The following is a 24,635-nucleotide window of genomic DNA, read 5'->3' as shown; positions in this document are numbered from 1 at the left end:
TGCTGTGGGCAAAGGACTTAAGCAAATAGGCTTCGGTTTTAACAGTTATATTTGGGGCGCCTGGGTGGCTCAGTGGGTTACGCCACTGCCTTCGGCTCAGGTCATGATCTCAGGGTCCTGGGATCGAGTCCTGCATCGGGCTCTCTGCTCAGCAGGGAGCCTGCTTCCTCCTCTTTCTCTCTGCCTGCCTCTCTGCCTACTTGTGGTCTCTCTCTGTCAAATAAATAAATAAAATCTTTTAAAAAAAAAGTTATTTTTGTTAGGTATATTGATAAAGTCAAGAAGTTGAATAAGCACAATGGATTCTACCTTTTTCTTTTTAAAGATTTTATTTATTTGACAGAGATCACAAGTAGGCAGAGAGGGGGAAGTAGGCTCCCCACCAAGCAGAGTGCCCAACGTGGGGCTCGATCCCAGGACCCTGAGATCATGACCCAAGCTGAAGGCAGAGGCTTAACCCACTTGAACCACACAGGTGCCCTGGATTCTGCTTTTCTAAAGGGATTCAAATAAGGCCTAAGGATAATTGCTGGGAGAAAATGAAGCTGAGATGAAAGAAATTTAAGGAGAACTTTTGTTTCTATAATCAGCCCCTGAAATTATGAAAAAGATGGTACCTTGGTTTCTAGACCAGGGTTACGATATAGGGCTAGTCATTGGGTAGTTATGGAATAGGGATCTTGAGGGGAGATAAGGGAAGTAGGTAGCTCTGCATAAATTCAAGGTCCATGAGTGGAAAAAAGACCAACAGTTGACAAATGGATTATGATAGTCACTCAAATATACTGCGAGGTCACACAATTTAGGAAAGGTAAAGAAGAGACCATTGACTCTGTGATCCTTACTAGAAGCTCAGAGACTTGTTTTTATCCTACTGTTCGAGCTCATCTACCACTCCGAGTCAGGTAAGTAACTTTGATTCACATGAGGCTATCCCAGCTAATAGAGGTTTATCATCAGTTGCACTGATAATTGTAGCCAGCCTCACACTGGCCAGACTCCATAACTCAAGTGTGCCACTGGTGTTGTTGGAAATTTGCCATTTCAGTGATCTCCATCCCTACAGTAAAGATGAAAAGCTCATTTAACAACATCTTTCCATACCACCACCATTAGCAACGTGAAGCTCTCTGAAATTGCCTGAGCAACAGGCACAACATTCCACACAGCTAATCCCGAAGTGTTTCTGTTTTGATTTGCTATAATGTGAGTTCCTGGTGAAACAGACTGAATTGGAAATTTGTTTGCAGGAAGTGTATGGAGGGGGAGTCAAGGAAGTGGGACTGGGTAGAGGGGGATGGGGACCTGAGTGGTCTCAACAAAGACCTTGGTCTCTCACACTCAAGCTAGGATCGCTGTGCAGAAATGTGTAACCTATTGAGGCAGGTGGCCATGTGCTCAGGTGAGATGACTGACTACAGGTGAAAGTAGTTCCCAGGAGGAACTCCGATAAGAGCTTTCAGCATTCTCAGCAGCTTCAGTCCCGGAGCGGAAATTGGGGCCCACTGTAAGTCTCCACTACAGTCCACCTTTTGTGACTTTCGGATCCATTTACTTCGTAAGTTCTGAAATGATCTCTTTGGGATTCTGATAGGCCCCTTTTCCTGGGAAAACACAGGGGAAGGTCTGGGACAGCTCACAGCCCCTGCTGCTACAGCTTGTCCTGTCTGCAGGGGTATTTATCCTCTCCCCACTCTACTCCCCATTTAGATTCCTAGCTACACCCCCTTAACTTGTACTTCTAGTCCAAAGAGGTTACCTGATAAAGTACCTGGTCATTATGCCCTTTGCAGGCCATGACTGCACCTGTCCATGTATAATCAAAATTAATAGCAGTATCAGAACACTGTGAAATATGCTGTCTGTAAACCCCAAAGAGGTTTACCAGGCTGTGTGTTCCCTTCCTAATAGTGAGATGGGAGATGTAAAATTTCTCCTTTACTTTGGAGGGAATGTCCTGGCATGCATGGTCCAGACTACTGGACCTCTAAAAACATCATTGAATATTCACAGGTTTATGTACCTCCAGTCTCTAATGTACTTGCATTTCTTGTTCGTCCTGTACAATGACCATGATGACATCAGTGTGATAAGGTGATACTTTGTGGAATGCCCAGATGGTCTAGGTGATAGGATGACGGGGTGGGAGGGTTTACATGGTCCAGGTGCAAGACTATATCTATATTACTGCTCGTCCCACTAGTGAACGCAAACTTTTTATGATCCTCCTTTCCTATAGAGATGGAAAGGAATATATTGCTCAAAATAATGGCTGCCTGTTGCATACCTGAGGCTGTGTTAATCTGCTCTAGCAAAGACACCACATTTAGCACAGCCGATTACTTGTTGAAAATTACTTGGTTGAGATGGTCATAATCCAGGAACAGTCTGGTTTTACCAGGGACCAGGCTAGTGAATCAAATAGCCTTATGATGGGACCACCTTCTTGAAGACCTTCAAGAAGGCCACTGATGTGATAGTTTTGATTTATTATCTTGGCCTGAGATGGTAGAGGCAGCTTCAAGAGTTTCATGCTGGTCTTCTTCACTATGAGAGCTCTTACCGTGTCATGGTTAACGTAGGTCTGCCAACTCTCAAATATGTCCATCTCAGTTACTCATCAAGGACCAGTGAAATGACTGCTAGGTGGATCTATGAACCCAGCACAACCACTGAGAGCCAGACCTGGGTCTGGAATATTTGACACCCTGTCTCCATACACTGCCACTCTAACGAGGCCATATGATGCTTTAGATCTGTGGACATCAATATCAGATAGGGTTCTGTAGCAGGTACTTCTTCAAATGGTCAAATATTCCTCTTTTTCCAGTATGTATTGTGCAAACAAATCGTCATGAGTCCTTATGGGAGAAGACGGGGAATTACTATCTTACACACTCGTCACACCATTTCAAGGTCCTATCTCCTAGGGCCTTAGCCTCATACAGCTGAAAATCTGGCTCAGGAAGACTTCCACTTCTACCCATGAAGTGATCACAGCTATAGAAATCACCTTCCCAATATAAATAACCAAAAACACAGACAAAATTATACATGTTTGTGGATGTTGAAAAGCAGGTAGTGCAGAACTCCATTAAATAAGAAGAGGAAAATAAATGAGGTGAGCTGAGCCGTCCAATTGCCTCAGTTTATTGCATAGAGGTAGTTTCCTGCACTGCAGTGAGGGAGCCTAAATAAAGCCAGAGATTAGAGCTGGTGGAGGGTCATGAAGTCCCCACCTTTCCCTCCCATGCCAAAGCAGTTCACAGAAAGTTAAAACAGAAGTTTAACAAATATTGTGAAATGTCTATGCTACCTAAAGCAATCTACACATTTAATGCAATTCCTATTAAAATCACATCCATTTTTTTCAAAGAAATGGAACAAATAATCCTAAAATTTATATGGAACCAGAAAAGACCTCGAATAGCCAAAGGAATATTGAAAAAGAAAGCCAAAGTTGGTGGCATCACAATTCCAGACTTTAAGCTCTATTACAAAGCTGTCGTCATCAAGACAGTATGGTACTAGCACAAAGACAGACACATAGATCAATGGAACAGAATAGAGAGCCCAGAAATAGACCCTCAACTCTATGGTCAACTACTCTTCTACAAAGCAGGAAAGAATGTCCAGTGGAAAAAAGACAGCCTCTTCAACAAATGGTGTTGGGAAAATTGGACAGCCACGTGCGGAAAAATGAAATTGGACCATTTCCTTACACCACACATGAAAATAGACTCAAAATGGATGAAGGACCTCAATGTGAGACAGGAATCCATCAAAATCCTTGAGGAGAACACAGGCAGCAACCTCTTCGACCTCAACCGCAGCAACTTCTTCCTAGGAACATCACCAAAGGCAAGGGAAGCAAGGGCAAACATGAACTATTGGGACTTCATCAAGATCAAAAGCTTTTGCACAGCAAAGAAAACAGTTAACAAAACCAAAAGACAACTGACAGAATGGGAGAAGTTATTTGCAAACGACATATCAGATAAGGGCTAGTATCCAAAATCTATAAAGAGCTTAGCAAACTCAACACCCGAAGAACAAATAATCCAATCAAGAAATAGGCAGAGGACATGAACATACATTTCTGTAAAGAAGACATCCAGATGGCCAACAGACACATGAAAAAGTGCTCCATATCACTCGGCATCAGGGAAATACAAATCAAAACCACAATGAGATACCACCTCACACCAGTCAGAATGGCTAAAATTAACAAGTCAGGAAATGACAGATGCTGGCAAAGATGCGGAGAAAGGGGAACCCTCCTACACTGTTGGTGGGAATGCAAGCTGGTGCAACCACTCTAGACAACTGCATGGAGGTTCCTCGAAAAGTTGAAAATAGAGCTACCCTATAACCCAGCAATTGCACTACTGGGTATTTACCCTAAAGATAAAAACGTAGTGATCCGAAGGGGCTTGTGTACCCGAATGTTTATAGCAGCAATGTCCACAATAGCCAAACTATGGAAACAACCTAGATGTCCATCAATAGATGAATGGATAAAGAAGATCTGGTGTATATCTACAATAGAATGCTATGCAGCCATCAAAAGAAATGAAATCTTGCCATTTGCGGCAACGTGGATGGAACTAGAGGGTATTATGCTTAGCAAAATAAGTCAATTGGAAAAAGACAACAATCATATGATCTCCCTGATATGAGGAAGTGGAGATGCAACATGGGGGGTTTGGGGGATAGGAAAAGAATAAATGAAACAAGATGGGATTGGGAGGGAAACAAACCATAAGAGACTCTTAATGTCACAAAACAAACTGAGGGTTGCCGGGGGTAGGGGGGTAGGGAGAAGGTAGTGGGGTTATGGAGATTGGGGAGGGAATGTGCTATGGTGAGTGCTGTGAAGTGTGTAAACCTGGTGATTCACAGGCCTGTACCTCTGGGGCTAATAATATATGTTTATTAAAAAATTATTTTAAAAAACCAGGAGTTTAAATTTTGATTCAATCTCATAATACAAAGATGTCCAGGTTCCAATAAAAAGTCTCATCATGCAGTGCCTGGCTGGCTCAGTTGAGAGAGCGTGTGACCCTTGTTCTTGGGGTGGTGAGTTCAAACCCCACATTGGGCATGAAGATTACTTTTTTAAAAAAATTGTTACATATTAGAAAACAAAAGTCTCTCATCATACCAAGAACCAGGAAGATCTCAAACTGAATGAAAAAAGATAGTAGATGCTGATAACTGAAATGACAACACATCTCCAACAAGATCTCATCAACATTTATGGAACACTCCACCCGACAACAGCAGAGTAGACCTTCGTTTATGCTCCCACAGAACATACACCAAGACAGACCATAACCCAGACAAAAAGACAAATCTCGACCAATTTAAAAATGGAATAATACAGAATGTGTTCTCTGATTATCATGCACTCAAAATAGAAATCAACAATAGAAAGCTAGGAAAATCTTAAAATACTTCAAAACTAAACACACTTCTACATAATCCATGGGTCAGTGAGAAATTCCAAAGGAAAGACAATTTAAATGCATTGAACTGAATACAAAAATGAAAACATCAAAATTTGTGGCACACAGCTAAGGCAGTGCTGAGAGAACATTCAAGCACTATATGCACACATTAAGAAAGAGGAAAAGCCTAAAATCAATCATCTTAAGCCCCACCTTAAGGACCTAGAAAAGGAAGAGCAAAGTAAACCCTAAGCAAGCATGAGTAAGGAAATAAAAATAAAAGGAACCAGAAAGCAATGTGAGAGAAATAAAGAAAAATCAGTGAAACAAAGAGGTAGTATTCTGAAAAACATCAATAAAATTGACAAACCACTAGCAAGACTAAGAAAGCAAACTACAAGGATCAGGAATGAAACACAGCATAGAGACTTTATAGATCCCAAAAAGATAATAAGGGAACACTACAAACTCCATATGCATAAATTTGACAACTCAGACAAAATCCTTGAAAAACACAAACTACCATAACTGATCCAGTGTGAAATAGATCATTTGAATAGTCCTATAATAATTAAGGAGAATTAATTCATTATTTGAGGCTCTCCTTTTCTCCCCCAAAAGAACTCTCAGGCCCAAATGGTTTCTCTGGAGAATTCTACCAAATGTTTAAAGAGGAAGTAACACTAATAATTCTACATAATTTCTTCCACAAAATAGGATGGAATACTTCCCAATTCATTTTATGAGTCTAGTATTACCATGAAACAGACAACCCCCCAACAAAAAAAAAGTACAGTCCAATAGCTCTCATGAATTTAACAAAGTATCAGCAAATAGATTTTATCAAATTATGGTAAGATTTATATACCATGCTCGAGTGGGATTTATTCCAGGCATGCCGATCTGGTTCAATATTAAAAAATCAATCCATGTAATCTACCATATTAACACTGCGAAGAAGAAAAACATGATCATATCAATTGATGGAATCATTAGACAAAACTCTATACCCATTCATGATTTTTTGTTTTGTTTTGTTTTTTTACCATTCCTGGCTTTTGTTTAAAAAAATTCTCAGAAAAATAGGAATATAAGGAAACTTCTTCAACTTGGCAAGAAAAACTACAAAATGTCTACAGTTAATATTATACTTAATGGTGAAAGTCTGAGTGCTTTTCTCCTAAGATCAGAACAAGGCAAGTATATCTTTTTTCATACCCTTCTTCTTCAAAATAATGCTAGCTGTTCTAGACAGTGCAAAAGGCAAGAAAAATACAGACGAAAAAGAACAAATAAAACTGTCCCCATTTACTGATGACCTGATTGTCTAGAAAATCTCTAGGAATCTACAAAAAAACTAAAAATAAATTCACACCCACATGCCACATACATACACACAAACACACACACCACATGGACACCAAAATTAAAAATACAATACTCTTTAAAGTTGCTCAAAAATACGTAGGTATAACAAATAAAACACAAGATTTACATGCTGAAAATTACACATTGATGAGAAAATCAAAGATCTAAATAAATGGAGAGACATACGGTATTCATGGATCAAAAGACTCAATATAGTAAAGATGTTACTTCCTTCCCAAGTAGACATGCAGGTTTAATGTAATTACTATCAAATCCTAAACATTTTGTAAACATTTACAAGATTGTCATAAAATTTATGTGAAAGACAAAGGGACTAGCTTAAAGAATTTTGAAAAAAGTATGAGAAATCAGTCTACCCAATTTTTAGATTATACAGTTAAAATAATCAATGCTGTGTATAACTATAGGTGGAGGGATAGACACATAGATTAGTAGAACAGGATACAGAGCTCAGGAACAGACTCATAAATATGCCCCCAATTTTTTTTTTCTTTTTTTTTTTTACAGTTACCAAAGCAGTTCAATGGAGGAAAGACAGCCTTTTCAACAAATGCTGGAGCAACTGGACAGCCATAAGCACAAAAGGAAACTTAACCTACATCTAACACCTCATACCAAAATTAACTCAGAATGGCCATGGACCTAAAAATAAACTAAAACTATAAAACTTATTTTTAATGGAAAATTTTCAAGATTTATGAAGAAACAGTTATTTCTGCTTCACTTAATGTGGGCCGTGGCTTCCTCCAAGTGATTAAGAGCCATCACATCAGAATATTAACAGTATCTCTCGGGGCACTTGTCAGAATATTAAGTCCTGTATCATGGGAAGGGGCTTCCATATCCATCTACTACTCACCCTTATGTCCCACCCTCTTTGGTGCAACACCCTCAGAATGCGGCCAGCCCCATGGGGCCTCCAGGCCTTCTTCCTCAGGAGGCACCCGGCGAAGCAGTGGGTACTCCTGCAGTCCCAAGGGATGCAGGAGAATGCAGGATTCAACACTTTTTAAAGCACCAACCCAGGGCCTCACTCCTTCCCAACAGACCTGCCAGATTTAAGAATTCAAACCTCTCTGGAGTTTTCCCACTCTTAGAAGTAAATCCGGGTCCTTCTGAGGTTTTTGGGTCCTCTAGAGGCAAGAGACAACTCTCCTTAAGCTGCCAAGGAGGGCCTCAATTGCACTGAGCCAGCGTGTCAGGGCCATACGAGCTCCACCTACCCCCAGTGATGGGGTCCCTCACTGCCAGCTGGCCAACAGGTGATTCAGCTTTAAAATTCCAGTTCAGTCTTGCTGCCTCCAGCGGCTGCGGCAGTGAGAGCAGCTGCTGCCCTGTCCACCTGACTGCAGTGGATGGTGGTGCAGAAGACAGAAAAGAGAAACACCACAGAGCCCAGCAACCTGAAGTCTCGCAGGCAACAACAGGCTGATCCACCGCCAGACTGTGGGCATGGCACCCACAGCCTACAGCAAAGGTATAGCAGTGGTCAGGAAGCCAAGATCCCAGATGGATCTTGGTGGCCAGAGAAGCCACCACCTCCTACGTAGGGGCCACCATCAAGATCGCCCCAGGGCCCCCCTCAGCCCCATCAGACACAGGATCACGAGAACAAGTGCCACCCAGATCTGCACCATGCTGCCAGAAGCCTGTGGTGATGAAGAGGATGTGCCTGCCCCACCGAGAGCTCCTGAGCACCTGCTCCCCGCCCTCCAACTCCAAAGCAATAAAAATGTCAACCATCTCAAATAAATATATAAATAAAATAAAATCTCAATTTAGAATCTGCTTTCCTCAGTAGTCTTGGCACCAATTCTTGCCAGGTGGAGTTCCCTGGGAAACATTCCTTGAGATGGAAAGCTGAGTAAAGGTTTAGGAGGGTGTATGTCAGGACCAACACATCTGTGAAAGCAAGAAGCCACAACATGGACAGAGGACCCTTCAGGGTTGCCCCCCACAGAGGCAAGGGAATCAGATCTCTGGATCCTCAGGAACGGGCATGAACTTTGGTGATTTTTCAGTGGAGGACCCTAGAGGGGTCTCAGCTGAGACCCGTTACCCAGCAGTGTAGGCAGGAGAGAGAGCACAGGGGTGCTTCAGTCCTAGAGAGGGTGTTTGGATGGCACACCATAGCACCCACTACAGCACCTTTCCATTAAGTGTGAGGAATGCAATGGCTAGGACAGCTATAGACAACTCCTCTCTTTCGTGGTTCGGTGTAGGCGGGTCTCACAGTCTGTTGTTTTACTACTGGAAGGGTCATCGGCTGAGGGGAAAAAATGAGAAAGTGGCATATTCCAAACACTGCTATGACCTATTGAATACATGTGAGCAAGAATGCACTGGGCATCTTGCCTGCCCCAAGGGGAGGACTACCTTTCCTTACACTCAGTAGATGTTCCCATAGCATCTTGTTCAAAATGATGTATAGAACAGTGAATTCATGAAACTCATGGAGCTGGAAATGACCCTGAGTGAGATATAGCAGGCATTCACATGTTAGCAGAATGAATGACTCAATTTCGTCCTCAACTACAGTTAGAAGGCAAGGTTAACTACCCAGAGGTATAATACTTCCACATTCCTGAACTGTCACCTATCCACATTTTGCTCACCAAACTTAGTAATTCTAGGTATTTTTTTTCTAGCATGAAATACTAGAGTCACATTAGATTGGAAATTAGGAGAGTGCCAGCTCCTCGACCACTCTGTCATCTGTGGGCAGGTTTCTTCAGCTATCACTAAGATCTAAGGCAATTTCCACTTGGAGAAATTCTATGGTTCAATCCTCTTTAGCATTTGGTTTTCTTTTCTCTAATCATAAAGTGTGGAAATGAAATATAGTAATCAACTGAGCCTCTTCCCATCCAGTTTTGTTCCCAGGTACTTGTTAATTGGACAATAATCAAACCTACAACTATCAGGCAACTCCTGGCACTTTGCTCTCCCAGCCACCAGAGAGTCTCTCATCACTGTAATTCTCTAAGGAATCTGTGCTGTCACTTCTCCGCCCTCATGACCAAAGAATAGGGTACTTTGTAAAGTCCTGCTTCTGAAGGACCTCAGATTCCAGTCCACGTGGGGCCTGTGAGAGACAGGGTCAAAAGTGTGACTGTGGGGCACCTGGGTGACTCAGTCAGTTAAGCATCTACCTTCAGCTCAGGTCATGATCCCAGAATTGATTCCAGAATTGAGTCCACGTTGGACTCCTTGCTCAGTGGGGAGTCTGTTCCTCCTTTCTCTTTGCTTCTCCCCCTTTTTGTCCTTGCTCTGTCAAATAAATAAAATCTTTAAAAAAAGAAGAAGGAGGAGAGGGGGAGGGGGAGGAGAAGAAGAAGAAGAAGAAGTGTGACTACTGAAGCACTGGGTTACGCCCTGAAAAAGCTTTCTTGAGAAAGTTCTGAGTCTTCAGTCCTACACTCCAACATGTCAACTTGCATTGCATTGCACTTACTCCCTCCTCTCACCAGGGTGCCCACACTTGTGACCTCTCCTCAGGAACTGCTCCTGGCTCTGGGGAAATGACATACTGAGTTCCGCTACTTCACTGAAATAGTAGATGCTATCTATGGCAGCCTACCAAGGGCCAGACATGGGTATGGATGTCAGGCTGTGCAATGCCAAGCCTCACAACAAAATCCACAGGGGACGAGTTATCGCCCTGTAGAAACAAAGAAACTCAGCCACCCAAGGGACCAACACGGATGGTTTTAGAATGCTGAGAATTTGTTTTTCAGCAAGCATTTAGGGTGAGGCAACTGTACACAAGGTACATTTGGTTCCTCTGGACTAAAGCTCAATTTTCCCAAGGATGGCCATATGCACCTGCCAACCAGCTTTTGGGGAGATGTTTTAACTCATCAAATGTCAGCATTCATAGAGTTTGGTCATGTCAATGATGCTCAAATGTAACATCCAGTAACACACTCCTCTTTTTATAGCTGTGAAAACAAGGCCCTAACAGACTGTATTAAACACAGAGATAAAACTGAGGGAAGAGTTCAGGAAGAACTTTCCTTGGAGGAAATGATAATTGCCCCTCAGAGCTGACAGTGGGGAGGCATGGTATCAGACAGGAGCCCACAGTCCCAATCCATTTGTCAGCATTCTGCTCCCACATTGGGAGACAGCCTGGCCATCTCCTTTGCATGCGCATCATACCTTGTATGTTTCTCTTACTTCACCTTTGAAATTGTATTGTAATTATCTATGTGCCTGTCTTCAGTCACTAGGCAGTGAGTTCCTTGAGGAAAGAGAATCTTATTTCCGACACTTTGCATTGTGGGTACCTAATGTCTAATAATATCTGTTGAATACATGAATGGGCAAGTAAGTGAATGAATGAATCAACCTTGCAAGGTTTCCTTTTTCCCTCACTTTAAAGAAGGAAACATCTAGTGAGCTCATGGAACAGGACTGCCAGAGACAAGGCACTGGATGTTGTAACTTCTGAAGCAACTTCCTTCTACAAGAATCTGTGAATCTGTGACTCCTTCCCCCATTCCTAAGCCCTGTTTCTCTTCCCCTGCTGATGGTTTCACTCTGGCCTGAACAGGTAGTCTCCTGGGGCGGCTTCAGCTCTGTAGCCATGCCCAGGAGAGGGCAGTAGAGGCCTGTCTGGCTAGGAGAGCACCTCACTTTCTAAATGCTGCCCTTCTTCCTCGCCACCCTGTGCTACAACACTGGGGCAATCCTTACTGCGGGGCCCCAAGAGCCACTGCCCCAAATGTGAGGAGGAGGAGCAGCTGACACAGGTCACTCTAGGTCACATGGAGGCACAGTTAGGCCAGCCTGTTAGTCCCCATTACCTCCAATATCAGGTCCTATCTGTGCAACATTTTTAAGAAGCTTCTAACATTTTTAGCCTGAAAGTAAAACAGATCTCAAGAGATGAAAAATGCCAGATCCCTGCCTGCTCAAGCAGCTCCCCTTCCAAAAGCCCATGAGTGACCCAACTCCCCTTCAAACTACTGCCCTTCCTCCACCTCCTTCCACAACCATGCTCCTAGAAAGACATGTGCGTCCATACTACATCCCCATCTCACAACGACTAAGAAGTTCACTCAGTCCAACTCCCATTGACCCCACTGCAGTGATTCACACTAATTTCACCCACACCCCACTTACAAACCCAGCAGACACCTTTGGGTCTAAATCTATCACTTCTGTGTTAGTGAATGATCCCATCATATATGTCTCCCTTTGCCCCTGCAAGAAACCTCAAAGTCATTATATCTCTCCCCCATTCAAACCACAATCCTGCCTGCTCTCCTCCCAAATATGAGACCCCATCTCCTGTCCCCATGCCCCTGCACAGATTGGGCCCAGGCGCATGGCTCAGCCTTCACTCAGCAAGGGTACTCTGGGCAGCTGTTGGTGCCAGGCCACCAATGACCAACACAGCTGGCCAGGCCAGCTCTTGCCACAGCTCAGAGTCCAGATACAGTCACAGGAAAACAAGCAAACAAGATCACATCAGACAGCGACAGGTATTGTGAAAAAGACAGAATGATATAAGAGAAGATGGCAGAGGCGGGGCGTGGATATTTAAATTAAATATTAAAAATGTCTGGAACTCTAGGAAAGGACTCCGAGAAAGTGACAAGAAGCTCTCTATGGCTGTTGGCTGGCTAAATACTCATCTTCCCAGCCTCCCTTAAAGGCGGCCATGCACACAGTTCTGGCCAATGAGGTGTTAGTGGGAGTTGGCAGAGGCAGAGGGGTTTACTGGGGGAAGACCTGCTTTCCAGAAAAGAAAGACAAGTATCGCTGCTACAGTCCCTTCCTGCTCAGCCTTCGACCACAAGGGAAAAGGAACAAACCGCAGAGGCAGGCCCTAAACTGACACTACAGACTTGCCGTTTGAGAAAAGTAAGTCCTGCTCCCTTAGCAAGAGGCTTCCTTTCAGACCAGAGCATCCTAGCTGGGCCCCCTAGCCCTGTGAAGACCTGGAGAAGAACAATGCAGGCAGAGTTCAAAGACCCTGACTCCGGAACTCCGAACTCCGCTGGCATGTCTGAGGAAGGGAGAAAAGACCTGTGTGTCTGGAACACAGGCAGGTGGGAGGCAGGGGGCAGAAAACGTCTGAGAAATGGAGGGGGTCTTGCAAAGCTCTGAGGCCCCTAGAAAGCCATCTGGATTTAAGTGCCTTGGAAGACCATGGAACGGTTTTTGGCAGAAGAGTGACATACTCTGATTTAGGTTCCTTCCTTTCTTTCTTTCTTTTTCTTTCTTGTTTAAAAGATTTATTTACTGGAGAGAGCAAAAGGGGCACACCAATTGGGGGAGGGGAAGGAGAGAATCTTCTAGCAGACTCCCGGCCAAGGGTGGAGCCCGACACAGACACAGCCCATCCCAGGACCTGTAAGATCACGAACTGAGCCAAAACCCAGAGTTGGGACACAACCGACCAAGCCACCCAGGCACCCCTCCGGTTTAGGTTTCTTAAAAGATCATTCTTTGGGGGGAATGGCAGGGACAGACAGGGACAGGCAGGGGCAGGTAGAAGGAACTGGTGAGCATGGACACTGCTTTGGGGCTAACCCAACAGCAATTCCCACTCTTCTCCGGACACTGCCTTCTCTAGAAGCTAGAGTTAAATGTTCCTTTTCCCCATCCCTGGAGCACTTGGGTGGACCCCAAGTCTGCCCTGTGAGATGCAGGTGGAGAGAACATTTGGGGAAACTTGGCTTTCCCAACAAAAAGGGACAGACTCGGCTGGTGCAGCTCTGCCACCTTCTCCCCACTGGAGAACAGAAGCAGCCCCTCGCAATAGTGCAGCCACAGGCTACAGCTGGCTGAGTGGAAGGGATGAAAGCCTGGTCTGCGTCCTTGTGTTCACCACTGAACCTCTGAATCTTGCCTATAGCCAGACACACTGTTGGGTGAGAAAAACAACCCTCTATTTGCGTCAGCCGCCATAAACTGGGTTTTCTGTTCCCAGGTGCAGTGGGCTCTCCGCTGACAGCGGGCCGGCCTGGGCACAGGCCTGCTAAGATGGGAGTGCAGAGGGGCCTTGCAGAGGGGCCGGGAGAGACGGTGCGGGCTGGGACCACAGGTCTTTCCACATCTAGTCGGAGCTTCCTCTAGTTTATCTTCCACACTCTGACACTTTCTAAATCTCTTCATGAACTCTTCTTGGCTTAAAAGTTTTTGCTGGCTCTCTGTTGCCCAGATGGTGAAGATCAGCCTCTTGGGTCTCATGTGTGATGCTCCTTGTGGCGGGTCCATCTTCCTCCTGTTGGGTCTCTCATCCCTGCGTTGTTCTCACCTCCAGTCAGACCCTCCTATGAACACTGCCCACGTGCCAGGCACTGTCCCTTCTTTATTCCTAACCCAGCAGCCCCAGGAGCTGCTAATTACATGTCTCAGTTTCTAGACTGAGAAATCTGACCTCAAGAAAGTTAAGCAGCTTTGCCAAGGCTGCACAACTGGTAAGTGGTGGGTCAGGATTAAACTCTTGGTGTGCTTTCAAAACAAACGAGAAATGTATTTTTTCTCACTTGTCAGGAAGTCTGAAGGCAGGTGTTTACTCGGTTGTTCAAGTGCTCAAAGATGCCACCAGGCCCTCAGTCTTTTGATCTTTGTTCCCTGCCACTCTGGAGGACTGGCTCAGCCACCGTACTTGTCCCTTCATGGCCTTACTACAACCACTCAGCTCTAGACCTCACTTTCAGGCTCAAAACAGGAAGAAAGGTGGGAAAAGGGAAGGTTCCAAGCTTTCCTAGAAACCCACAGTGCACCTTGACCCGTGTTGCCCCTTGCTGCAAGGCAGGCTGGGAAACCAGGGAATGTGATTGCCATGCTTGGCTCAGGATAAATACCATCTACCACTTGGGGCTGAGCCCACTGCTGCCCTCAACAAAGCTGGTGTATGGTCAGCAGGGAAGAAAGGGATAAGAAGGATGAGCAGGGGACATGCAGGGTCTGCTACCACCTCCCTGCTCAGCAAAGTGGAGAGCCTACAGTACCCTGGCCCCCCATGCCACCCTCCACATCCCTCTGGCAAACCCTTCCCCACCCATCCCATGCCAGTTTCTCTGGGGCGTCCTCACTCCTGCACGTAGAGCCGGTATCCTTTCTTCCTCCTCCTCTAGATGTACCTACACCCATCACAGCTCTGTGACTTTATAAGTCTTTGTAGCGGCTGATGCAACATGATTGCTTGCTCCATTACACAAGCATTCATTCCCTCCACAGATGCTTACTGAGCACTTACTACATGCCAGACATAAGCCCGGTTTTTAGATTTGGCCCCTGTTCTGACGGTGCTTTCCATCTACAAGGTGAGCTATCCGGACAGTTCACGCTTGGGGAGAAAGGTGCACATCTCCTCCCAGACCGTCAAGCAGCTCGTGGCAGGATGACCTCTGCACCTGACCCTCTGGACCCAGTGTGTGATGTCAAACAGAGCAGATGCTCTAGGACCACGTGCTAAATGCAAGCTTTCCTTGGCTTTGAAATATATTCTAATTGAAATGCATTTATTATTTCTTCCAGGAACCTTCCAAGAATGAACCACTGTCCTCCTGTGGTATCATGCACATGAGCATCTGGAAAACACTGCCCTCTCCCCACCTTGAGGCAGGCCTCCCTTCCTGGGAAAGCTTTCGAGAGAGTCTAATTTAACACTTCACATCAGAGGTCCTTACTACATGTGGGTTTTCTGCTGACGGCTTCATCTTGATTTTCTAAGCAGGGGTAGCTCACTGCCAGAGCCATAGCTGCTGAAGTGTGACTCTGAAAGCACTTGAAAAACTCTTCAGGTTCCTGCTGCATAGCTTATTAGGCATCGCTTTACTAGTCCTCTCCATGCCCGGCTCTGTGGCCCTTCCACCATGGAGGGGCTGGTAGCTGGGGATAAGATGGACAGAGACAAGGGGCAGAGAGAGAAAGCACAGCCCCTGCTTTGGGCTGTGCCTCCGTTGCCTTGGTGATGTGGACCGGAGACACCCAGGTGAGAGGTCCTTCACACAGCGGGTTGTGGAGACCAGAGAGGTAGGGCACAAGCACAGAAGACATTCATGCCTTCCAGGCCTGGAAAGGATGTCAAAGACCAACTGGCCCTCTCCCCTGCCTGTTAGCTGCAAACAACAGATGGGCAGCTTGTTGGTAAAAATCCTCATGAACAAAGTCCACCACTTCTGAGTCACCTGTTAGATTTATAATTCACAAGATGCAGGACCCCAAATGGGTTTTCCTTGTCCAGTCTCATTTTCTTGCAGTCCCTCCAGCCCCATTGCTTTTATCGCTGATAGAAAAGTTAAACCTTGTACACGCCATACGGTAAATGGGAGGGAAGATGGGGGTGGGGAGGACACCGTGCTAAAACGTGGACTCAGCTTCAGGGCCGCCCCAATCAGCTGTGGGCCTCTTGGAGTCCCCACCCCTGTTCTCTCCTCCAGCCTCAGCTCTGGGAGCAAGTGGCCTGGAGGGTCAAGGAGGACACAGTGTGAGGCATACGTGGGAGCAGCCTGCTGCCCTAGTGGAGGCCCACAGGCTGCGGTAGATGGAGAGACGGCCCTGCGGCCCAGCAGGTCCAAGGAGGGGTGCCGCAGCCCTCCCTACTGGATGGCATCCTCTTCTGAGTGAAACACAGCAGAGAGATTAGAAAGGTCTGTTTTTAATGAATATCTTTAAAAGCCTTTGCAACAGCAGATATGGCCCAAGGCAGCTTGGGACCCCACTCTGATGGCAACAGGGCTCCCTTGCTTCCGGGTGACCCTGCAAAATACAAACGGTGTGGTGACACCAGGAACGTGGCTTCTTCCCACCTCGTAAGAAAAAATCCCAACCTGCAAAATTCTTTCAGAAATCATCCTGCCTGAAAAATGGGAGACAACCCTCCTGGGCAGAGCCTGGTTTGAAAAGAATGGGTAACAGGAAAGTCCCTCGTCCAAGGTGCTGCGAAGGAAACTGTTCCAGCCCCTTCCAGAAGCAATGGGAACCCTCTCTGCTCCCCGCACCAGCGACAGAAGGAAAAGGCCATCTGCGAGAGTGCTCGCTATTCCAGTATTCCACAGTCTGACAGTGGGGTCTGGATACCAGTGGGTCCCACCCCCGTCTCCCTGCCACTCCTCACTCCTCACTCCCACACGGTTCCGCTTCCACTCTCCGACTCCATTCCACCAGGCTCTGAAGACAGATGTCTCTTCCTGCCATGGACATGCCAGACAAACCCTGGGCCACTCTTCACAGCCCCTAATTCCCCAAAATAGTGTCAAGAAAACGAAACACTTTTGCATGAAACTTCTCTGCCGCTTCTCCCTCTGGTTTCCTTCACACTCCGGGCCGAGAAGCCCAGACTTTATTTTGACAAGAGCAAAGCAGCCTCTGTCTGTAAGCGAGGTTAACACCCACCCTGAGGCTGGATTCTTCCTGGTCTCTCTCAACAGCTGAGCATCCTGATTCTGCTAATTAAGCCGCTTTCTTCTCCTTAATTAGTTGCATGTGAATCTTGTTGGGAAGTCTTGGATCCGTGAAATAGTCTGGGATGAGAATCGAAAAGAAGAAATTATCTAAACCCAAGGGGAGAAGGCGGGGAGGGAGTCCGCTCACTCGGCTCAAAAGCAAGGCTGGCTCAGCCTCAGCAGGCCTGTTCCTGGCGGCCCTGCTTTCCAACAAGTAACAGAAGTCACAGCAGATCCCGTGGTCCCCATCTCCGCCCGGAGTAGCGCTGAGCCTGCCAGCTCCCGCCTTCCCGGGAGGGGCTGACACAGAATGGCTCCGGGCCCGGCCACACCAGCCGGCAGCTCATCAGCTTGCTGACGCACGGGGAGCCATCAGAGGGCTGAGGGATCTCTGGGTTTGCTGCTCCCGGCCCATCCTGGGGCCCAAAAAAATGCCAAGTGTTATTCTCGTCTCAGCTCAGCTTGCCAGCTTGTCTCTGAGCTCTCACGCCCTCTCCTCTCTGAGAATATCCTCTCAGAGGAGAGCCAGACTCTCACACGATGACGACAGAGGATGGTTTTTATACACCCGGCATAATGTGAATCAGAGGCAGCATCTGCTGGAGTTGCAAAGACGCACCAGATTCAGTTAGAAACGGTGTGCCCCCGTCACCAGCTCCCTGGGCTAACAGGCCCCAAGAAAGCCTCCCTCCCGGCCCTTCCCTCTGAATACCAGTGACCTTAAGCCAGTTGGGGCAGTGGAACCCACTAAGATCACCTGGGGACCTTTACAACCATGGGGCTGCCCCCCTCACCCTGAGCTAATTAAATACCAACCTCTGGGGTGGGCCCAGGCTTCAGCATTTCTTAAAAACTCCCCAGGTGATTCTAATGTGCGGCCAGGGTGGGGAACCCCACTTCAGGAGTCCCAGGGAGAAGAGCTGCCCCTCTGCTCCTTTGGGAATCTCAAAATCCTTAATCCTCACCATAAAGAAGCTCTGCCTCATTTCTTATCTGTCCTCATTTGGAGGAAATGACAATGATGGAAAGAGCCTTCTGAAAAGAGCTCCCCAGGGCCACATCAAGTGAAGACGTACCCCCAAACTCTGTAGGGAGAATCGTGGGCTTGTCCAAGTCTAAATTTGCAATAATACTCCTCGGGCTGGTTTCTCAAACACCCAAAACAGACATTGCCTTACTCACCTGCAGAAAATTCTTGGATGCTGTCTGGTCTTTTCAAAAACATTTCTCTGGAAGACATGAAGAGATAAGCGTAGGAATAAAGCAGGCTTGAAGGCAGACGGCACTCAGCCTCGGCAGCGGGTCCCACCTTTCAGGGAGCGGAGTGACCCATGACACACCCGTCTGGGAGTCAATAAGCCAGAGAACTCCTGACAAAGACCCTTCCATTTGTGATTTCCCTTCTGATCAAGTTCTGAGGCAAGGAGCAGCAATTCTAAATGGCACTAAGCTCAGCTCACAAGACAGCTGTGTCCCAGCCAGGTGAAGCTTGTCACTCATTCATCAAACATTTTCACAGAACCAGATCCCAAGCCAGGCATAGGTGGTGGAGATGAAGGACATGCTGCCTAGTCCTTGAGGGGCTTGTGTGTGGTGGGGCATATATACAACCCCACAGCCTGGTGACGATGTTTAACAGTGAGTAACCACAGGAGTTATGGGGCAGGCAGCGATGCAATCAAAGTGGAGAGGATGGACGGCGGGTCTCCAAGCAACACTAACAAGGCCTCAGCACTGGGGCCGCTGGGCGGGAATATGCCTTATTTCACATAGAGCTTTATGGTTCATAAGGAATGTTCACAAATCTTATCTCACTTTACAACAGCCCTGCAAAACAGCAATGGCCATGCCGCATTTTATATATGAAGAAATCAATCTTTCAAAGGGTTAATCATTTGCCCAAGTTCACAAAGAGAGGAAACAAAGGGCAGAGAGCTCAGGTCTGGTGGTTCCAAGGTCCGTGCTCTTTACAACACATCCTCCTGGCCATGGCCACCCTGCCCCCTGGAAGAAGGCCTCGCCTGCCCACAAAGCCCCTGCTTCCCAAGCTGTAAGGACTTGGCTTCCCTTCTCCTTGAATTCCATCTGATAATTATTGAGCACAAATTTTGTGTAAGTAACTATACTAGATATGAGGGATTGCTTTTTTTAAAAAAGAGAAAATACAGCACCATCTCAAAGAAATGAGTCAAGTTAAAGAGAATGGGTAAGTTCCCAAATGTCTGAAAGGCCAAGCACCCTGCAGGAAGGGCTGTAAGAGGGTGTTAATAGTCTGCTGTGGACAGCGAGAAAGGTTACAGAGAACAGGGCCCCAGGAAGCTTCACAGAGCACATGGCACCCCTTGTGGTGCAGTCGGGATTTCAGATGACAGGACAAGGGCATCCCAGACCCAGAGAAGCAGCAAGAGAAATGAAAGGAAAGAGTCCATATCCTCTAGATGGTGAACTCCTCAAGAGCAGGAACTGGAGGGGCGCCTGGGTGGCTCAGTCGTTAGGTGTGTGCCTTTGGCTCAGGTCATGATCCCCGGGTCCCGGGATCGAGCTCCGTACTGGGCTCCCTGCTTGGCAGGAAGCTTGCTTCTCCCTCTTCCACTCCCCTTGCTTGTGTTCCCTCTCTGGCTATTTCTCTCTATCAAATAAATAAATAAAATCTTTAAAGAAAAAAAAAGAGTAGGAACAGAAGTCCCCACCTTTGTATCTCCAGGATCCAGCAGTGTCAGTGCCCCCCCACGGCGTCAGTGGGGAGGTCAGTGGAATGATCAGAGGTTCCATCTGGTGGGGACGGCAGGCAGGCACAGAGAGTAGTTGGGAGCACAGGGGCCCTATTATGGAGAGCCTGGAAGGCCAGGGGGAGACAATTATACTCAGTTGAAAAGACAAGGCGGGGGGCGCTTGGGTGGCTCAGTGGGTTAAAGCCTCTGCCTTCAGCTCAGGTCATGATCTCAAGGTCCTGGGATTGAGTCCCGCATCGGGCTCTCTGCTCAGCAGGGAGCCTGCTTCCCTCCACCACCCTCTCTCTCTGCCTGCCTCTCTGCCTACTTATAAAATAAATAAAATATTTTTTAAAAAAAGACAAGGGGAATGAGTGCGTACAGCTCAGACTAGTCACACAGCAGGACATACGCAGCAGTGAGAATGGGGGATCTATGAGACACAGTCGAGCAACATGCAAGTCAGACACAAGTGAGCACGTACTGTAGAATTCCACTTACATAAAGTGCAAAAAGGCACAACAAATCTGTGCTACGAGAAGTCAAGATACTGGAGTGCCTGGGTGGCTCAGTGGGTTGAGCCTCTGCCTTCGGCTCAGGTCATGATCTCAGGGTCCTAGGATGGAGCCCCGCATCATCAGGCTCTCTGTTCAGCAGGGAGTCTGCTTCTCTCTCTCTCTCAGCCTGCCTCTCTGCCTACTTGTGATCTCTCTCTCTCTCTCTGTATCAAATAAATAAAAAATAAATAAATAAAAAGAATTCAGAATACTGGCTACCTTTTTGGGGGAAGTGCTTGGAAGGGTCTCAGCAGGTCCAAGATGCTAGTCAGGTTCTATTTCTTGGTCTGGATCCCACTACCATGTGTATTCTCATCCTGTGAAAGTTCACCCAGTTTAGGATATGCCACTTTTCATTATACTTCAATGGAATGTTAAAAAAAAAGTTGGGGGTACGGGGTAATGTTGTGGAGCCACTGCAGATTTTTCCAGCCAAGGAATGACATAACCAGTGTTAAATTTGGGGTAGATTCATCTGCCTGGCTACTTACAAAAATATCTAATAAAGCTTTTCTACAGTTTCACACTTTGCTATCCTATCTCCAGCCTAAAATCCTAGATCTCCAGGTGCCTAAAATAAGTTAGATCCCTCTTCTGTCTGTTCTTCAGGTCCAAAACTCAAGGTATTAAGAGTTCCATACACTGTATGGACAAGTACACCCTGAAGAGAAGCGACTGCATCACCATAAGTCATCATGATCTGGAAAACCCAAGTGGGGAGCTCGCTTCCCAACAAAAACACTTTGGAGCTTCTCGTGGGTTGGAGTGAGTCTAGAGCAGAGACCTGCAGAAGACGGGAGGGCAGGTACGCTGCCCAGGATTCTGTTCCCTTTTCTCCCTTCCTCTTTTCTCAAGGTGAAGACCATCTGAAGTATCCAGTACAGATAGGGGCTGATTCTGGTTCATCCCAGTATCTTCCAAAGGCAGTAATAGTAAGACCACAAACAACAAAAGCAAACCCCTAAACTTTAAACACTTCTTCTCTCCCTCCCACCTCCATCTCAGAAAGAGAAAGGCCTAAAAGGAGCCAGGAGCATTTCCTGTAGGTAACTTCAGGGACAGCAAAGGGAAGAGCCAGGTGGCCTACCCGGTTCAGGAGGTGGGGATGGTGAGGAAGGGAAGGGGCTGTTCTGGCACGAGCCAGGCACAGACACCCAGTTCCTCCTGGAAACTTCCTGGATGGAGAAGCTGGCCCATCCCTGACTTATAACTAAAAACATCACCCTCTTCATTCACCATCTCACACCACCACCACCCGTTCCTTGTATTTGTTAACAATGCAAATGGTGACTTAATTCAGGCTTTAAACATCTGTATCTCCAACCTTCCTGCTGGAATCATTCCTAACTTGGGACTGCAAGGTCCCCAGGATAGGAATGAAGCTAACCTTCATTTCCCTTTAGAAGAAAAAGTGCAGAAAATGATGGCCTGATTCCCACGACTGACACTGACTAAAGACCCCTAAACTATCTTTTGCCTTAAGTCTTACCCCTGGGTCAAATAAAACCAAGCTTCACAGAGAAGCTTTTCCCTTTCTCCATCCCCTACCTGGTCTGTGAGACTCTGCTGCCACTGGAGAAATGATTAGGATATGAAGAACAGTGAGATTCAGGAAAGACGAAAGAGCCTGGAAAAAAAGACACCGCTCCAGGTCGACTTTTAAGAAGACGAAGAAGAGGGGCGCCTGGGTGGCTCAGTGGGTTAAAGCCTCTGCCTTCGGCTCAGGTCATGATCCCAGGGTCCTGGGCATCAGGCTCTCTGCTCGGCAGGGAGCCTGCTTCCTCCTCTCTCTCTGTCTGCCTCTCTGCCTACTTGTGATCTCTGTCTGTCAAATAAATAAATAAAATATAAAAAAAAAGAAAGAAGAAGAAGAAGACGAAGAAGAGCCGCACCTCTGGCTCCCCAGCTCCTGTGAGCTTTCAACCCAACACAGCGGTTTGGATCCTGGTTCCGCATCTTGGGAAAGGTACTTCACCTCTCCAGCTGCAGAATGGAAGTGATGATAACCTGTTTTGCAGTTGCTGGGAGGATCAGTACAAGTACCAAGATGGCATCCAGTGTGCAGGTACGGGGTGGTGGGGGGGACGCAAACATGGCTGCCCCAACTAGGGGTTTTGGTCCAGGGACAGAAACAGAAGACAGACAATGAGATTCCAATTCAGTGTGATAAAGGCTAATGTAGGAAACCAACACAGTGCATGGAAATGGAAGCCATTATTATTATTTAAACCTGGCCTATTTGTCTGCAAACAGTATTTGAGACAGCTCTATTGTTTTCATCTGTTGTTGCGCCAAGACTTTTTTTTTTTTTTTTTTTTTTGGACAGTTCTTTGCCCTTCATCCCATTAGGAGAATTTTCCACCCAAACAAATGCCATGCTGAAGGGCAATGTAGGGAAAAGAAAAACATGCTCCAGGATGGTGGAAAATAGTCTCTTCCCCAAGACGTACAGGGGAATAGCTTCCAACCACTGGTCTTTCCACAACAAGGCTCTTAGGGAGAAAAGGGCCAGACATCTGAATGTTTTTTTAAGTTCTAGTGATCTTGTTAAGCTCCTCTGATGGAGAAATAGTGTTCTACACCCAGTGGCTGCCTGCTGAATTTCTCAATGCGAAATTACCTCTTCCAAGTGTCAGAAGATATATATTTATCCTTCCAGATAAAATGACTATTAATATTTTTGAGAATTTAGAGATAACTTAAGAAAACCTCTAGGGGGTGCCTGAGTGGCTCAGTGGGTTAAGCTGCTGCCTTCGGCTCAGGTCATGATCTCAGGGTCCTGGGATGGAGTCCCGTATCGGTCTCTCTGCTCGGCAGGGAGCCTGCTTCCTCCTCTCTCTCTCTGCCTGCCTCTCTGCCTACTTGTGATCTCTCTCTATCAAATAAACAAATAAAATCTTTAAAAAAAAAAAAAAGAAAAGAAAAAGAAAACCTCTAGAGGTAACTAAGAAACACACCAGGTGCCACATATCTCAGAGTTAGAAAAAACTCAATCTTAAAATATTGTCTACTATATATATATGTATATATATATAAAATTTTGATTGTTTATGTATATGTATATGTATTATATACATATATGTATATATATACATATAGGTATGTATATGTATTATTTTATTTTTTTCCTACCTTTCTGACCCTAAAGGCAGCAGTCACTCATCTCTCCCAACCAACATTTGGTACTACTTCCCACTAGTTGTCGAGGCTGGTAGGAAAACCACCTACCTGAAGAAACCACTTATGAGCAACTCTATTTCTTTGTGGGTCCTCAGGTATTTTTCATTAGCAATCCGAGTCTGAATCTAGGGGGAGAAGAGCAAAAGGTCACGCTCCACGAGGAGACAGATTTCAGGGTTCAAGTGCGGGCCTTGGGGAAACTAGGTGTGCGTCTGACCTAGGTCTTTTCCCGGGATGTTTGAAATTTTAAGCCGCCTGTTTTATTATAGACCAACACCTCCAGCTCGGTCAGACTCGGAGGCCATAGCTAAGGTCGGGTCTCCACCGTCCGGAAATTCTTGCCTGTACTAAGTTACTGTCTCCGGCAGTAATTTCGGTCCATTTCACTGGCCAGACCTCTGTGGTCGTTCTTCCTGCACTTTCAGGCGCCGGTCAGGCTCCGTCCGGAGCCGCAGAAGCCCACGGTTCCACCGGGGGTCTCTCCCAGCCTTCCGCCAGTTCATCTGAGAACAGGCTCCCGCGCCCTCCTCCCTGACCCCCTCCCGGTCTGTAGCCCTTGTTCTAGAGGAGCTGCACTTCGACGGAGGCGGGAGTCCGAGGCGCACCCACCTTGAAGTTGCGCAGCTGCTCCTGTTGCGCGGGGCTCAGCGCTCCCGGGTCCGGCCCCAGAAGTCCGCCCTGTAGCGTCGCCATCTTGCCCAGGTCGTCAAGGCGACGGACCACGCGCCTTGAGGCCCCGCCCCCCAAGTCCGGCCCTCACGAGCCCGAGGGGAGGGGCTGGGGGAAGGAATTTGGGGGCCACTCTGAAAGCAAGGAATAAACGCGGGAGGGTCTCCAAGGGATCTCCTTCTCCAGACTGAGGGGCTAATTGCCCCTCTTGTCTGTATATGGAACGAGCCCTTCTTCTTCTTGACCCCACCGAACCTCAAATAATTTTTT

General features: G+C 46.6%; 1 protein-coding gene across 3 annotated transcripts; it reads right to left on the bottom strand.

Annotated features, from left to right (window-relative positions):
• Positions 1–12,706: 12,706 nt before the first annotated feature.
• Positions 12,707–24,407, bottom strand: RIIAD1 (regulatory subunit of type II PKA R-subunit domain containing 1). 3 transcript variants are annotated; one of them, XR_004276313.1, is made up of 5 exons: positions 24,306–24,407; positions 23,745–23,821; positions 18,431–18,477; positions 17,199–17,326; positions 12,707–16,562 (listed from the first exon to the last, which is right to left on the bottom strand). XR_004276313.1 is itself a non-coding variant. In XM_032302970.1 (4 exons), exons 1-4 carry the CDS (start codon positions 24,387–24,389, stop codon positions 17,690–17,692), a joined length of 372 nt encoding a protein of 123 aa, XP_032158861.1. In that variant the 5' UTR covers positions 24,390–24,407; the 3' UTR covers positions 16,571–17,689. The 3 variants fall into 3 exon arrangements, 2 of the variants coding, with proteins under 2 accessions (XP_032158861.1, XP_032158862.1); XM_032302970.1 differs by lacking the exon at positions 12,707–16,562 and having other exon boundaries at positions 16,571–17,853; XM_032302971.1 differs by lacking the exon at positions 12,707–16,562 and having other exon boundaries at positions 16,571–17,326.
• Between the last annotated feature and the right edge of the window lie 228 nt (positions 24,408–24,635).

The sequence above is a fragment of the Mustela erminea genome, chromosome 10 (genome assembly GCF_009829155.1).
Source record: "Mustela erminea isolate mMusErm1 chromosome 10, mMusErm1.Pri, whole genome shotgun sequence".
NCBI classification, from domain to species: Eukaryota; Metazoa; Chordata; class Mammalia; order Carnivora; family Mustelidae; genus Mustela; species Mustela erminea.
Note: the sequence above shows the minus strand (reverse complement) of the source record. Positions and strands in the feature narration are given on the sequence as shown.